At 37.7% G+C, this 18,393-nt stretch overlaps 1 protein-coding gene across 1 annotated transcript in view; it reads left to right on the forward strand.

Moving 5' to 3' along the window:
- The window catches only part of Kdm4c (lysine demethylase 4C), a 406,229-nt gene that overhangs the window by 223,187 nt on the left and 164,649 nt on the right, over window positions 1-18,393 (forward strand). The window contains exon 11 of the mRNA XM_058579703.1: window positions 2,055-2,261. Coding sequence (XP_058435686.1) covers window positions 2,055-2,261 — 207 coding nt within the window. The remainder of the gene's footprint in view (window positions 1-2,054; window positions 2,262-18,393) is intronic.

An 18,393-nucleotide genomic window follows, 5' to 3' on the forward strand; every position in this document is an offset into this window, starting at 1 on the left:
AAATGCAATGTGAGACAAACAGCCAGCAGTTTATTTTCATTTAATAAAAAAGAAGATTCCAAAATGAAAAAACAAAAATTATTTTTAGTGCAACTCAATTTACAATATACAATACATTTTGGAAAGCTTCTCTTGAATTCACACGAAGCAGAGAAAACCAATTATAGATAATTCTTTGCATATTTTCAGCTTTTGACTTAATTTAAAGAAGAAAATAAAGATTAATGTTTTAAAAAGAATAACAAAAATAAAGAGTCAGTGTGATGAATTGGTACATACAGTCCCTGGACTGTTTCTGTATACTAAAAGCTCTTAGCTACTTTACTCCCCCTTCTCCCAGCATATCTCTCTGAAACTTCATTAATGCTTTGCCTTGTTAATATCATTTGGAGCTTTTGTCCTTTTAATAATCAATCTAGTTGGTAATTCCTAACTTCCTCTCAAACCCTGTATTCCATAAATACTTAAGTTGTTGGACTCTTCTGAATCTCTTTTCCTGTTTCCTCCTCATTCAAGTGGATTCATCTCTAGCTTTCTCTCTTGCAGAGTGTGCTTCCTTTCTGTTTTACCAGTATCCATTCCTGTCACTTCTGTTGTTATTTCTCCATATAGCAGTTATTGATCCCTTTAACAATCATTTAGCTTAGGTTTTATCTGTCCTTATTATTATTCCACTTACTATAATAGAAAAAGTCCTTCCTGGCTGCTGCTTCAGACTCATTGCCTTTGCCCTTCAAATATTTTATAAATGAAGTTCATATAGACTTTTTTTTTTAATGAATTCATATATCAGGGGAACTAGACAAATATATATTTACAATCCAGTGTAGTACCTCTCTTTATAGAGATGGCGTGGGGAACTGCTTATCTACCACTTAAAGACCAAGATGGACAGGTCAAGTTTCTTGGCTTAGGTGATATCAGAATTGAATTGTGAATAAGAAGAAGATACCAAGGTCACAAAAGTAGGGAAGGAAATTGCATCAAATGCAGAGAAGACAGTTTTACAATGCATATAGATATTTCTTTATCATCCTTCAACATGCTTTCCTCTATACAGGACTTAATTAAAAACTTTGTGAGTTGCTGGAAGATTTAGCTGATGGTATCTAATTTCATTAGTTCTGTCTGGTTCATTGCATTTTGCCCTCCAGGTTTTGAGACCTGGAAGAGAACTTAAGTAGAAGACTGGATGGGTTCATCATTAGAGGAAGTATGTAATAGGAGGAAATCATGCTGTGTGTGTGTGTGTGTGTGAGTGAGAGAGAGAGAGAGAGAGAGAGAGAGAGAGAGAGAGAGAATGAATGCATGCTGATATGTCAGAGAAGAGAAATATTTTGTAATTTTTTTTCTTATATATTTTCAGTGTACCATATAAGTGTAGTGTAGGAAATAATTTGTATTGGATTTTATAGCCTTATGTATGTCATTTATATACATTGTTTCAACTGGAACATTTCATTAATAGTGGCTCATAGCATCATATATGTAATTCATATTTTTAGGCTGATTTCAAATTGCTATAGCTTTTATAATTATTACAATTGCCTTGCTTTTGGTATTAGCCTTTAGTATAACCTCATTTTAATCACTTGTTTTGTTAGTAGGTATTTTCTTAGGCTAAAATCCAAGCTCTTACCCTAACAGCTGTGAAATCAGCATGATATTTTGTGACCTTTCACAATTCTGTCCGTGGAAGTTGAAAGGGAAAGTTCAAAAACATAAAATCAGTTGGAAATAATTTAACACTTCTACTCACTAGTAATATGATATATAGTTTAAGCCAGGCTCAGTGGCCCATGCTTGTAATACCAGTGGCTTAGGTGGCTGAGGCAGGAGGACTGCAATTTCAAGGCCACTCTCAACCATTTAGTGAGGCCTAAGCAACTTACCAAGAACCTGTCTCAAAATTAAAAAAAAAAAGTGTTGGGGATGTGGCTGAGTAATTAAGCACCCCTGGGTTCAATCCCTAATACCTTCCTCTCCCCCAATAAATAGATAAATAACTAAGCAAGATGCAAGGTTTATTAATAGGCTTTTGTTTTACTCTTCAGGAAGCAGCTGCTCAAGTACATCTGTAATGGAGGAACTAAAAACTGAGTGTGCCAAGGCCGGTGCCACAATTATACCTGCTTTGCCCAGAGAGGCTAATGACTCTATACCATTGTATACTGGGCATGAGGAGGTTGAAGAGTCAGATCCACCTAAGCTTCCATGGCCAAAATCACCTGAGTCAACTTCCTCAGTGACAGAGAGTTATGGTGTGTTTACAGAGGGAGAAGAGAGTGATATGGAAGGCCTCAGGAGTGGCCTTGAACCTGGGGAAATACCCGCCGTCCTCAGTGAAGAGAGAAATGGCTTCAAAGTTCCCAGTGTATGTGGCAATATTCATTTTTACTGTTTTCATTGTATGTTGAGCATGCTTTCTGAAAACAACATGATGTGCTTTGAAATCTTGCTTTAGGGCAGAAATAAATAACATTTTACATTTATGGGTTTTAATCATTTTCCTTCAGTGACTAGGAGGTAGGCATTCCATGAGCTCTGGCTCATATTGTGATAATTTATTGCTCAGAAGCTTTGCCCACATGTTGCAATTTAGTTTTCTATTTTTAGATATTCACCTCTTTATTTGGAGATAACTATAAATTCATATTCATATATAGGAAATATTACAGAGAGATCTATGTTTCCTTTCCCAGTTTCCCCCATTACTTTATTCTAGGAAAACAGTCGTGGAATCACAACCACATTGATATTGATATGGTCATGGCACAGAATGGTCTGTCACCTGCAGTAATAACGAGGCTGGGAAGAATTCACCTTTTGGACTCTGCCCTCCTCCTGCTCACAGTTATTACCTTTGGGACTAAGCTTTCTATATGTTCCATTTTAACATTAGGGCATACCTGATCCCTCTTTCCTCCAACTCTTATTTCTTCCTGTCTGAATCCTAATGTCAGGGCAAGTTTTTGATCCTGCCCACTTTGGGGAAAAAAACAGAACTTTGGCCTCCCAGAAAAGTTAACAGGCCTCTGGATCACCAAGTCCCCCATGTTATGTTTTTGAGTGCCTCCTTATGTCTGTGGTAACCTTGTTTAATGTTAATATTATATGCTTTCAGCAAAAGCAATCCCTATTATCATAAGATTGGGTGTTGAGTGGGCGAGCTCAGACAGTGTCTTTGTCAGCATTCAGAAGTTCTTTTGGCCATCTGCCCTGATCATGGAATTCAGAGGCATGTGTGAGGACATCCTCAGTTGCTTGAGCTGGCAGTGATTCGGTAGAGGAGTATGATAAGTTTGCATGATGAGTATGATAAATTTGTCCAATATGATGACTTCTGTTGGGTCAAATTATGCATTATGTATTCTACTGAATTGTAAATGAGTATCTGTTAAAAAACACATAAAAATATGATCAAATTTATTTGAAAAGGTGGCTAAGAGAAGTTTGCATTCAATGAATAGAGCTTAAATGGCTTCAAAATGTCAGCTGTGTATCATTAAAAAATAATATCTTCGATTTCTCATCTCATCCTATATGTATGTGATAGGAGTAGCTTATTTCTGAATTAAAGGAAGTATACATTCTCATCTTGGCAGTATTTCCTTCTCTGTGAGGGTAGAAAGCAAACTCACCTGCCAAATTTTCACATGGGAACTATGTAGAGGCTATGCAATATCAGGGCCCTTATTTTATGAGTCTATAATTTTAAACTTAGGCTAATTTTTAAAAAGATCTTTGGAAGCTTGCCAAATATACCCTGCACTCCAATTAGGATTTTAAGATTCTGCACAAGAGTTAACTGATTTGTTGTTAAAATGATTTAACAGAATGTTTCCTCTTTCTTTTGACTTTAAGTTTTTTAAACAAATTCCTTAAGATATAAATAGGCAGAAGGTATTTTCATAATTAACCTTTTGTAAATTATTGTGAACTACAATTTTTGTTTTAAACATGTTTTTCATTTATATTTGTTTTTTTCCCATATTTGTTAAATTATCAGATAATGGAGGCAGAGACCAAAACTGCTAAGAGTTGGCGCCATCCACTTAGTAAGCCTCCAGCCAGATCCCCAATGACTCTTGTGAAGCAACAGGCAACAAGCGATGAAGGTGAGCTGATGATATTTTTTTAGGTTTTTTCCCCCCTATGTACAGATGTTTGTTGTAACAAACTGTTCTACAAAGTTGTTCAGTGGAAAGAAGATTTGACCCTGTGGCAAATACATACCTTAAGCCTTAAACCACTTCCAGGCAAAAATAATTTGCATTTTAGGAATACAGATTTGCTTCATATAACCTCATGGTGTTGCTAGTAAAAATCTTTGTGTTTTGTTGCATAACATTTGTAACTCCTGATATTCCCTAAAGACTTTCCAGAAGTTAAGAATCACTTCTCAAAAGGTGTTACATCATAGAGTTAACACGCTATAGGTTTCTTTTCATTGTCTTCATTTTTAGCTGGAATCCTTCAAATTCCTGTAAATTTCATTGAGTAGGAAACTGTGTGCAGTACTTCCCCCTCTTACACCTGTGGGCCATGAAACATACTTTCTGCTTAAGTGGATTGCATGTGGTTTGATGTTAAGCAGTTTTATTTATAACAAGTCATCACTCCTACTGGATATAACATTTATTTATTTATTTTTGTTGCCTCAAATTAAAAATCAGACCAATCACCCGTTTTCTTCTTTCTTGTCTTAGCATTCTATGGGCCTTATTTTTACCATTTCAAAATAATCCATTAAACAGTTTTTGAGTAAAGAACCCTTCTTTAGATATTCTTCTTTGCTCTTGGAAATTGTTAATTATGGTCACCTATTTGTGAGGAAACAATATTGGTTTAAACTTCTATTTCGAATAAATAGACTCTTTAAAATGTGTATATCATTGGCATAATTTTTTTCTCCCTTTTTTCTTTGTCTTCTTTTGTAGCACATGTTTACTTAGGAAAAAGATGGCTCCAGTAATAGAAGTAATGAAACACATTTGTACTTACTTCTATTTGTCACATACTGTTTTTCTCTTAGTGTCAGTTTAATTAAAGATAAATTTGTATCAAGTAATTAATATGCTGTACTCCTTCATCATCACCTGTTTCAGCATGGCTTCTTTGAAGGAAGCAGGGTGCATTAAAGGCAGGAAGCAGGCTGCTTCCTCCAATGAGCATGGTTCCCTACTAAGTTTATTTTGATGTGAACCATCATAAATTAGCCTACAGTTTCTCCATGAAGAACACTTCTGATTTTAATCTGTAGAGCTTGTGAAATTTTTAAATGGATTGGGTTAACAAAGTTGTATCAAGGATTTGAAATTAATATTTTGCTCAAACATTTATGATCTGCAGTGGTCTCACTTTCCATTCTAATATGTTAAAGACTCTGGGCATCCTCTGGGGATTTTTAAGAATTGAACAGAAAAATTAGAGAATTTTATGCACTCCTAAATTGATAATGAAGTATGATTTGTATCCTGGAACAAATTTTTTAAATCATCGAGCATTTGAATGTTTCCTTATGTCAAAGTTGCTTGTGCAATTGGAGTTGAATGAATATTGTCATTGATAGAAAGGGATGAACTGAGGACTTAGAACAACACTCCCAAATCCAGCTGCTTCGGGGGAATTTCCTGCTCTAATTTCTCAATTCCTTTTGTACTCTTCTCTGTGTGAGTATAGCTGTATTAGAGTCTCTGAGAAGTTACATCTGTACACAGCAATCAGTGTTCCTTATTGGTGAGTGAGATGGATTGTGATCATCTAACAGAAAGACTGCAAAGGGAATTTAGAGTTGAAAGCTGAAGTTGAACAACTTAAATGTCTAATAATGTGAAATTGTTTGGATGAAGTATGGTCAAGCAACTGAATGAAATACATTGTAGCTGTAGAGAATGATTCCAGAAGTCATAGTTACACTGCGGGTGTAATGTTTCGGATACAGAGTTAAATGGTAAAATATGGTTTAATATGTTTTTCTAGATTGGGAGTATTTTCTGGCAAGCACTTCTTTCTTGATGGTCTTGGAAAGTGCATAATGAATATCCTGAAAGCTTTGGTATCTGAATTTGCTTTGTTTTTGTTGTAGTTTTTCCCATGTTTTTTATTGATACATTATAATTATGCATAATGTGGATTCTTTGTTACATATCTGTTCATGCATATGACATACAATATAATTTGGCTAATCTCATTCCTAGTGTCTTTACTGATTTATAGATGTTTTTTTTTTAACATGACCTCCTTTAAAAGACCTAAACTTGTGGGTATGTACTGATAATAATCAGTCATTTCCCCATATCAGAAATAAGAGAAAATGATATAAAAAGGAAAAATGTATTTGATCACAATTTGGCCCCAAATGGAAAGACAATCTGTCTTTGCCTGTTCTACAGAAGTGTTACAATTTATAGAAACAAAAGCCAGGAAGTCTGTATATGTAGATTGAGCAGACTGTGCCAGCCTAAATATATGTCACAATTCTAATTCTCTGAGTTTGTTGCATTACTTTTGGTGACAGGGCTTTGAGGATGGTTGGTATTAGCTCTATCCTCTATTCTCAACATTAGCTGGTTGCTTGTATGTTCTGGGATGGAGAAAATAGCTTAAGAACAGGGTTAGCAGCAGGAAATGTCATGGATTGGACTTTTTTAAAAATTAAAAAACTTAAAATGAACCCATTATATTTTGACTAGTGTTTCATCAGCACCACTTTAATTTGCTGATACTGATTCCAGAACTTCTCCTGAATTGAAAAGAGGTTAATAGACATCCTGCGTGATACCAACCTTTTAGTATGCATTTTTCAACACTTCTACATTTCCTCTTCTCATTGCTCATTGTTCATTGCTTTTGAAGTTTTTATCCTGCACACAAATGTGCATTTCTTTCCCAATATTTAAAAATAAATTACTACATTTATTTCCAATATAACATTTTTAGCTTTTCCTACTGTTCCTTTCATATACTTTTTGTTCACCCACTCTCCTTGGTTAAGTTATTTGGTTCTTGATGTTTCCAATTCAGCTGTACCCCAAGTGCAAGTCCTGCTAACATACAGAAGATCGTACATCATGGCAGCAGCAGACACTGTGATACTCTGCTCAGTGATTCTCACTGTTAATGGGGATTGCAGTGGACAAGATTGTGCTTAGAGTGAAGTTTGTTTGGAGGCTGTTAACTGAAAGATTTAGCTCAGAATATATATAAGATTGTCATTAAATGATTTTAATTGTCTTTTCTATGTTAACAAGTCTTCAAATTATATATAATGAACTTTCATATTGCTCAAGAAGTGTTTTACAGAGACTTGTAGTGTCAGTGTGATGGACTAGATGATAATACCTCTCTATTTACAAGGCAGCCAGAAATGATGGATAAAATAAAACAAATCACCTTCATGTATGCATTTAGAGGCAAAACAGCATCAAGGACAGTATTCTTCATGTCTGCACCTATAGTCAAGCCTTATCACTCCATTATTTGTGTGACGCCTCCATCATTGTTGCCTGTGCTCAAAGTGGGGATTGTAGCAACACCTGCCATGGAGTTGTTGTGAGGGTTAAAAGACTAAATGTGTGTCCTGGAGTTGCTTGGGATGCTGAGGCAGTAGGATCTCAAGTGCAAATCCAGCCTCAACAGTTTGGCAAGACACTGTCTCAAAATGAAGGGCTGGTGATGTAGCTCAGTGGCATAACACTTCTCAGCATGTGCAAGGCCCTGAGTTTGATCCCTAGCACTGCAAAGAGTCAATCAATAAATCAATCTAAGCATTCATAACAGTGTTATAACAGTGTTTGGCAGTTAAATAGATGTTTGTTGTTGCAGCTATTGTATGATAAGAAGGGGCTAGAGGAAGAGGATCGCTGGACTGTGGCTCTTTCTGGGACTAGAGTGAAGTCAGGGCAGTCAGAACCAATATCCCAAGGATCCCTCAGCTACATACAGCTGGATCAGAGCAGCTTATGCTCTTACTTAAGGGCATCCTTGGGAAAAGCAAGAAAACAAAATTGATCACAGGCACAAGCAGAGGAAAAGGGAACTTTCCTGCTTGTTCCTTAGCCTTGATTGGGGAAGGGCAGTAAGGTAGTAGAGAAATTCATCACGAAAATTCCTGACCTTAGGACTGTGGTTAGATTTAGATGTTTTATTCCTTTTGTTCCGAGACAGAAATTTAAAAGGAAAGGGTATTCTGGTTGTTAAAGCCTCTGGAGCATCTGTTAGAATTAATCACAAAATCTTTTGAACCCACATGGAACAGGAATCTGGTTGACTAATGGTCAATGGACTGTGGAGACCTGGCTTTCTGCTTTATTGGTTTTTTGACTTTGGCATGTCCTCTCTCTTGCCTCAATTTCCTCCTGTAAAAATAATGTGAGATTTGGTCATAAGTGATAAGGTTTCCTATACTGCTGTAACATTTACTGGGGTAAATATCCTGAAAAGCGTGCAATGATATGTTGAGGGCTGATTCTCAAAAGTGCTGACTGCTATTGAACCAAGTTTTCATTTATAACTTTTCAAATAATATTTTGTAATTTCCAAAACAATTAACACAGAAAGATTGAAAGACACTGATACCCATCATTTGTGTTTTACCTAAGTGCAGAGGTGACCCTATATACAGTTTGGATATTGGAAAGATTCAGATTAAATCCCTTTTATGACTCTGATCCCTCTAATCTGAATTGTCTGAATAACTTTGAGTCTTCCCTTCAGCAAGTGCAGTACTATAATGAGCTGTTAAGCATCTCTTTGAAATTGAGAACAGCTTAGACCTGATCCCTATCTCTGTAATGTCTGCATGCCTGGAGGGTTAGATTAAGAGCATACTTCCGGCAATGTTACAGTAATTTATTTTTTGGAAGTCTGTCTATATTAATATTATAATTCATTTAGAAATGGATTAAATATTTAAACATAGAGATGTAAGTGATGGAAATTGATTCTTTAATTAGAGATCATTTTTTTGGTCTATGACCATTATTTAACACTGTTTTAGTCAGCTCTTCATAACTTAGACTAAAAGACTTTACAAAAACAATTTTAGAGGAGAAGAGTTTATTTGGGGCTCACAGTTTCATTGGTCTCAGCCCATAAATGGCTGATTTTATTCCTCAAGGCTCAAGGGAGATAAGGCAGAACATCATGCTAGATGGGTGTTGGTGGAGGAAAGTGGCTCAGTACATCCTACCAGGAAGCAAACAGAGCTCATCTCACTACCTATAAAATACTAACCCTAAGGGCACACCCCCATCAGCCCAGCTCCTCTTACCACACCTTCTTACTTGCAGTTACCATTCATTGATTCCTATCAGGGGATTAATGCACTGATTAGGTTCAGATTCTTATAACCCATTCATTTCACCTCTAAACACTCTTGCATTGTCTTACAATGAGATTTTTGGGGGAGGATACCTTATATCTGAACCATAACAAACTTTACCTATATTTTTAGTTGTTTTGAAGAATAAAATGTATACATTTAATAAGCATGTTTAAGTAAATTAAATCCTAGAAATTTCAGTCTGACAGTATTTGTTTTCCTCTCCAAATGGTTTCTTTTTGTCCTTTATTTTTGCATGGGCAGCACTGGGGATGTAACCCAGGGGTGTTTTCCTAGTATGATACATCGCCCAATCTTTTTTCTTTTCTATTTCTCTAAATGGAAAGACACTGAGCTGCTGAAGCATCTTAAATTGCTATCCTTCTGCCTCAGCTTCCCCAATCACTGAGATTATAGGAATATGCTATCATATTGGACTTTCTCTTTTTCTTCCCCTTTCCCTCTCTTACTGAAGAATGTGCAGAGGGCCTCACACATGCTAGGGTAGGACTAAGCTACACCCCGAGCTCCCCCGCCTTTTTTTAAACATTTGAGTCAGGGTCTTGCTATGTTGGCCTGGCTGGCCTGGCATTTGTGATTTTGTCTTAGCTTCCCAAGTAGCTGGGATTTCAGGTATGTGTTACCATGTCATTTCTTTCTTTTAAATTGTATTTATAGTGTAATTTAATCCTAATCTGATCCTTAGCATATTTTGCCAAAATAGGAACTACCCACTGATTTCTCTTTATTAGAACTTTTGTTTCTTCTCAGATTTCCTTTGGTATTTTCTGAATACACAACCTGTTATTTCTCACTGTATCACCTGTTCTGTTAGTATAGTAGCTGATCTTTTTTTGTGGTACTGGGGATTTAACCCAGGGATGCTTTAAAACTGAGCCATATCCCCAACCCTTTTTATTTTTTATTTTGAGGCAGAGTCTCACTGAGTTGTTTAGTGCCTCACTAAATTGCTGAGGCTGGCCTCAAACTTGCAATCCTCCTGCTTCAGCTTCCAGAGTTGCTGGGATTACAGGTGTGTACTCCCATGCCTGGCTAATAGCTGACTCTTGAGCACTTTGCAGCTGTCCCTCAAACAAAGGACAGGGCTTACAAGTAGAATTCAGAATTCAAATGTAAGGAATTGGCTGCTTCACTTTATGTATTTATTGATTTAAACACACACACACACACACACACACACACACACACACATATTTAGTTGTAGATGGACACAATACCTTTATTTTATTTTTATGTGGCGCTAAGGATCGAAGCCCATGCCTCATGTATGCCAGGTGAGCACTGTATCACTGAGCCCTAGCCCCAGCCCCTGCTTCGCTTTATTAAATACATGTTTGGGGAAAATTTTGTGCCCCTGATCGTATAATGCTGTTAACTCTCTCTTTTCAGACCAGTTTGACTCAGATTGGCCAGTCTTAATTTTATTTCTTTTATTTCAAGGATTATGTATATATATTCACCAAATATGATAATGGTATCCTCCCTCCCCCCTTGCCCTTTTTTCTCTTCCTTCCCCTTCCCTCCATCCTTCCCTGGAGTTTGAACCTAGGGTGCTTTAATACTGAACTACATTGCCAGTCCTTTTTATTTTTAACTTTTAGACATTAAAAAGGCTAAGTTCCTTAGGGCCACACTAGGTTGCTGAGGCTGGTCTTGAACCTCACATCAACCTGTTTCAATCTCCTGAGTCCTTAGGATGTAAAGGTTGAATCACTGCACATGGCTGATAATGATGTGGTTTTGATTTAAGCATAAAAGTATTTTAAATTATTAAATACCGATATTAGATTTTAGATATTAAAGTATTAATATATTCATTTTGCCAGGTGATAATAGGAATGTGAAACTGTTTTATGATGGCATACTAAGACTTGGCTGTGGTTTCTTCTTAGCCTTCAAAGGCTATTTGGGTCTGTTATGATAGTGTAATGCCATTGATTTGGGAGGATGAGACAGGAGGATTGAAGGTTGAAGACTAGCTTTAGTAAGTTGCCTAGGCGTCCTCAACAATTTAGCAAGATCCTTACTCAAAAACAAAAAATAGAAAGGGTTGGTCATATAGCTCAGTAAAGCACTTCTGGATTCAGTCTGTAGTACAAAAAACAAACAAACAAATCAATAAAGGCTGTCTGGCCTTGGAGTATGTTTCTCTTAATCTCTCTAAGGATCATCTCAGATGTTTTGTTATCTGTATGATGAAATAGGATTTGGAATAGTGATCCAATGTTTCTTTCAAACTCTTTAAGATTATTTTATTTTATGAAAATCTAATAAGAAAGAAAACTATTTTGTCCTTGCTCTATTATTGACTTTCATTGAAAAGAGAAATAAATGTGCTAGGTGTAGTGGCGCATGCCTGTAATCCCACCAGCTTGGGAACTGAGATAGGAGGACCACAGTTCAAAGCCAGCTTCAGCAAAAGCGAAACTCTAATAAGCAACTCAGTGAGACCCTGTCTCTAAATAAAATACAAAAAAGGGAGGGCATGTGGCACAGTGGTCGAATGACCCTGAGTTCAATCCCTGGTTACCCTCATCCCCCCCCCAAAAAAAAAAGAAAAAAAAGGAAATAATTAAATTAAGTATAGGTACATCTCTCAAGATAAGTATTTCCTCTCTGTAAAAAGTCATTTTCTCTGCTAGAAAAACAATTACTGTTTCATGATGACTGCTGCTGTCATGCTCCAAATGTTATTAATTTTTGCATAATGATATCTTGTCTTTGTTCCATCAGTTTTTATTAGCTTGAGGTAATATTATACTTTCATTATCAGCCTGGTTATGTTTCTAAGCAATAAAACAGCAAATTCAGCAGATTACTAAATAGATTGGCTTGGTATGTTTTTTGATCGGTCACAGCCAGTGTTTTCCGGCATTATGTGGATATTAAACCTTAGATTTTGTTGGCAGTCAGACTGAATGGATATTTTATGTAGTGCTCAGGTTTGTAATAATATCAGGTATTCTTGCTTTAGCTTGATTTTCTATCACTAAATTCCATTGGAAGCCCCAGTGGCACTGGCTTCAGCTATAGTATTGGGTATTAAAAATTAAAAACACCTTGTTCTTATTACGCTGGTGGTTTGTTTAGGTTTTGATTAATTAAGAGACGGAAATGGTAGCTTTTTAGTTTATGCTACATCGTTGCTTTCTGTGCTTTTCATGTTTTGAAATTTTTCTGAACTGGCATGTTGTTTATGAAAAGGTGTCTGAATGTACGAAAAGCAGTGGGAATGTAAAATAGTTATGGCTTTGGTTCGTTTGACTTTATGCATGTCTTGCTACTCTTAGAGTCTTGGAAAAAACATCTGAGGAACACTTTTTGATATTACAACTACATTGTCCATTTCATTCTTTAGAAAAATAAATGATTACATTAGGTTGAAATGCATGAAACTGCCAGTATTTGATAATTTTTTTCATTAACTCACTTAAATATATTACTTTCTGTTTCCTTAAACTTGTACCTGAATCTCTTTCCCCAAAGACATAAATGTCTTAACTGTACCAACCACTAAGTTATCCCATATTTTGAAATATGTTATTTTGTGTTTTAATCAACCCCTCCCCTTTAGTTTTCCTGCAAGTCTACCTCTGAAGATGGAGAATGAAGTTAGGAAAGTTCATGTATACTTAAATGTTATTTTTATGATTATGTTGTGGTCTTTGGTTTTTTTTGCATAGTCCTAGGTGGCAACTTCCTGTAGTCTGGTGCATGGGCACCAGGGTCATGTATTTTAAGTAGGAATTTACCACATTTAGGAAGTTCTTTTTTTTTTTTTTTAACATGCCAGTGCTCCCAGCCACTGAATGGTTTATCATTTTAAATCTATGTATTCTGAACTCTCTTAGCTTAGTTTCCCAAGTTTAGAGAAATGAACCTCTAAATTATACATTGCATATATTCTCTTCTATTACATAGTGTATATTGTCTTCATTTTAGAAAAATGTTTTCAGGGTCAAAAATTGCTGAGATTTTTTTGTTCTTTAAAATAATAGAAATAAAGATGAAAAGTTGACTATGATATCTGGCCATGTTTCAGTATTACAGAAATATTTCTATAGCATTGCTTACATTATCTCGTGAGAGGTAAACTTTGTAAATACTTCAAGTGAGTTAGTCAAGGACTTTGTTAAGAATCTTCTTGGAAAAGAACAATGAGTGAAGGTAGAGGGAACTGTGACCACGCACAGAGCAGGCCCAGCGGCCTGCTGAGGGGCAGAGCCGCCCCCCACCCCCCGCGCCTCCCAGGTAGGTGGAACGGTGACCACCGAGAGAAAAGGCCCAGTGGCCCGCGGTGGGACAGAGCTTCCAATCACTCCTGCAAGGTAGGCGGGCCTGCGACCCACCGGCAGAAGAGGAGCAGCGGCCTGCTGAGAGGCTGAGCCGCCCCCTCCCCCTGCGCCGGCAAGGTAGAGGGAACTGTGACCACGCACAGAGCAGGCCCAGCGGCCTGCTGAGGGGCAGAGCCGCCCCCCACCCCCCGCGCCTCCCAGGTAGGTGGAACGGTGACCACCGACAGAAAAGGCCCAGTGGCCCGCGGCGGGACAGAGCTTCCAATCACTCCTGCAAGGTAGGCGGGCCTGTGACCCACCGGCAGAAGAGGAGCAGCGGCCTGCTGAGAGGCTGAGCCGCCCCCTCCCCCTGCGCCGGCAAAGTAGAGGGAACTGTGACCATGCACGGAGCAGGCCCAGCGGCCTGCTGAGGGGCAGAGCCGCCTCACACCCCCCGCGTCTGCCAGGTAGGGGAACTGTGACCACCGACAGAAAAGGCCCAGTGGCCCGCGGCGGGACAGAGCTTCCAATCACTCCTGCAAGGTAGGCGGGCCTGCAACCCACCGGCAGAAGAGGAGCAGCGACCTGCTGAGAGGCAGAGCCGCCCCCTCCCCCCAGCGCCTGCAAGGTAGACGGAACTGTGACCACCATCAGAGCAGGCCAGACCTGCAACCAAGAGACAGAACAGGCCCAGTGGCCTGAGGAAGGGTAGAGCCGCTCCCCCCCCCCCGCGCCTGCAAGGTAGGCGCACCTGCGACGCATTGGCAGTACAGCCCCAGAGGCCTGCAGAGGGGCAGTGCCGCTGCCTGCGCCTGCAGAGTAGACAGAACTGTGACCACCGACAGAACAAGCCTAGCGGCCCGCAGAGGGACAGAGCCGCCGCCCGCGCCTGCGAGGGAGACTTTGCAACTATACAAGACCAATATAAATATATAAGGGGAAAATTCAATAGCACAACAGTTTCACCAAGTAGAAAGGAACGCGAACAGTATGAAAAGACAAGGAAAGAAAGGACCACAAGCAATGCAGGTCAACTCAACTTTAGAAGAGGTAACAGCTGCAGCAGATGGAATGTCAGATAAAGAATTCAGGATATACATGCTTCAGATGATCTGGAGTATCAAGGAAGACATTAGACAGCAAAAACAGACAATGAAAGATCACTTCGACAATGAATTACACAAACAAATCCAGGAAGCAAAAGATCAACTATACAGGGAGATAGAGGTAATAAAAAAACAAGCAAACAGAAATCCTAGAAATGCAGGAAGCAATAAACCAACCTAAATTCTCAATTGAGAATACTACCAGCAGAGTAGAACACTTAGAAGACAGAACATCAGACAATGAAGACAAAGTATTTGAACTTGAAAAGAACATAGACAGCTCAGCAAGACTGTTAAGAAACCATGAGAAGAACATCTAAGAAATATGGGATAACATAAAGAGACCAAACTTAAGAGTCACTGGGATACAGGAAGTTATAGAGCTCCAAACCAAAGGAATGAGCAATCTAGTCAATGAAATATTACAAGAAAACTTCCCAGACTTGAAGAATGAGACAGAATCCCAAATCCTAGAAGCCTACAGGATGCCGAATGTGCAAAATCATAAGAGATCCATATCTAGACACATTATAATGAAGATGCCCAACATACAGAATAAGGAGAGAATTTTAAAAGCTACAACAGAAAGGAAGCAGATTACATTTAGGGGTAAGCCAATCAGGATAACAGCTGATCTTTCAACACAGACTGAAAGCTACAAGATCCTGGAATAACATATTTCAAACACTGAAAGAAAATGGGCTCCAACCAAGAATTGTGCATCCACCGAAACTAAGCTTAAGGATGGAAGATGAAATTAAAACCTTCCACGATAAACAAAAGTTAAAAGAATTTGCAGCTAGAAAACCATCTCTTCAAAACATCCTCGGCAAAACATTACAGGAAGAGGAAAAGGAACATAACAATGAAAACCAACAGTGGGAGGTAGGACAGAAAAGGGGGGGAAATAATCAAAGAGGAAAACAAACAATGTTTAGTAACATAAGTAAACAAATATGGCTGGAAGAACAACCCATATCTCAATAATAGCCCTAAATGTTAATGGCTTAAACTCACCAATTCAGAGACACAGGCTAGTAGAATGGATCACAAAACAAGACCCAACAATATGCTGCCTCCAGGAGACACATTTGATAGGAAAAGACATACATAGGCTGAAGGTGAAAGGTTGGGAAAAATCATATCACTCATATGGACTTTGGAAGCAAGCAGGAGTGTCCATACTCATATCAAATAAAATAGATATCAAGCCAAAGTTAATCAAAAGGGATAAAGAGGGACACTACATACTGCTTAAGGGAACCATACACCAACAAGACATAACAATCATAAATATATATGAACCAAACAATGGTGCAGCTATGTTCATCAAACAAACTCTTCTCAAGTTCAAGAGTCTAATAGACCACAATACAATAATCATGGGAGACTTCAACACACCTCTATCACCACTGGACAGATCTTCCAAACAAAAGTTGAATAAGGAAACTATAGAACTCAATAACACAATTAATAACCTAGACTTAATGGACATATATAGAATATACCACCCAACATCAAGCAGTTACACTTTTTTCTCAGCAGCACATGGATCCTTCTCAAAAATAGATCATATATTATGTCACAGGGCAATTCTTAGACAATATAAAGGAGTAGAGATAATACCATGCATCCTATCTGATCATAATGGAATGGAACTGAAAATCAATGATAAAAGAAGGAAGGGAAAAGAATACATCACTTGGAGAATGAACAATAGGTTACTGAATGATCAATGGGTTATAGAAGACATCAAGGAAGAAATTAAAAAATTCTTAGAGATTAATGAAAACACAGACACAACATATCGGAATCTATGGGACACATTGAAAGCAGTTCTAAGAGGAAAATTCATTGCTTGGAGTTCATTCCTTAAAAAAAGAAAAAACCAACAAATAAATGATCTCATACTTCATCTCAAAACCCTAGAAAAAGAAGAGCAAAACAACAGCAAAAGAAGTAGAAGGCAAGAAATAATTAAAATCAGAGCTGAAATTAATGAAATCGAAACAAAAGAAACAATTGAAAAAATTGACAAAACTAAAAGTTGGTTCTTTGAAAAAATAAACAAAATCGACAGACCCTTAGCGATGCTAGCGAAGAGAAGAAGAGAGAGAACTCAAATTACTAGCATACGGGATGAAAAAGGCAATATCACAACAGACACTTCAGAAATACAGAAGATAATCAAAAATTATTTTGAATCCTTATACTCCAATAAATTAGAAGATAGTGAAGGCATAGATAAATTTCTTAAGTCATATGATCTGCCCAGATTGAGTCAGGAGGATATAGACAACCTAAACAGACCAATATCAATTGAGGAAATAGAAGAAACCATAAAAAGACTACCAACTAAGAAAAGCCCAGGACCGGATGGGTATACAGCAGAGTTTTACAAAACCTTTAAAGAGGAACTAATACCAATACTTTTCAAGCTACTTCGGGAAATAGAAAAAGAGGGAGAACTTCCAAATTCATTCTACGAGGCCAACATCACCCTGATACCTAAACCAGACAAAGACACTTCAAAGAAAGAAAACTACAGACCAATATCTCTAATGAACCTAGATGCAAAAATCCTCAATAAAATTCTGGCCACTCGGATACAAAAACTTATCAAAAAAATTGTGCACCATGATCAAGTAGGATTCATCCCTGGGATGCAAGGCTGGTTCAATATAAGGAAATCAATAAATGTTATTCACCACATCAATAGACTTAAAAATAAGAATCATATGATCATCTCGATAGATGCGGAAAAAGCATTCGACAAAGTACAGCATCCCTTTATGTTCAAAACTCTAGAAAAACTAGGGATAACAGGAACATTCCTCAATATTGTAAAAGCAATCTATGCTAAGCCTCAGGCTAGCATCATTCTGAATGGAGAAAAATTGAAGGCATTCCCTCTAAAATCTGGAACAAGACAGGGATGCCCTCTCTCACCACTTCTCTTCAACATAGTTCTCGAAACACTGGCCAGAGCAATTAGACAGACGAAAGAAATTAAAGGCATCAAAATAGGAAAAGAAGAACTTAAATTATCACTATTTGCGGATGACATGATTCTATACCTAGCAGACCCAAAAGGCTCTACAAAGAAACTATTAGAGCTAATAAATGAATTCAGCAAAGTGGCAGGATATAAAATCAACACGCATAAATCAAAGGCATTCCTGTATATCAGCGACAAATCCTCTGAAATGGAAATGAGGACAACCACTCCATTCACAATATCTTCAAAAAAAATAAAATACTTGGGAATCAACCTAACAAAAGAGGTGAAAGACTTATACAATGAAAACTACAGAACCCTAAAGAGAGAAATAGAAGAAGATCTTAGAAGATGGAAAAATATACCCTGTTCATGGATAGGCAGAACTAACATCATCAAAATGGCGATATTACCAAAAGTTCTCTATAGGTTTAATGCAATGCCAATCAAAATCCCAACGGCATTTCTTGTAGAAATAGAGAAAGCAATCATGAAATTCATATGGAAAAACAAAAGACCCAGAATAGCAAAAACAATGCTAAGCAGGAAGTGTGAATCAGGCGGTATAGCGATACCAGACTTCAAACTATACTACAGAGCAATAGTAACAAAAACAGCATGGTACTGGTACCAAAACAGGCGGGTGGACCAATGGTACAGAATAGAGGA

This window comes from Marmota monax, unplaced genomic scaffold (assembly GCF_021218885.2).
Source record: "Marmota monax isolate L192 unplaced genomic scaffold, Marmota_monax_Labrador192_F-V1.1 WCK01_AAM20220418_F8-fsc00124, whole genome shotgun sequence".
Classification (NCBI taxonomy): domain Eukaryota; kingdom Metazoa; phylum Chordata; class Mammalia; order Rodentia; family Sciuridae; genus Marmota; species Marmota monax.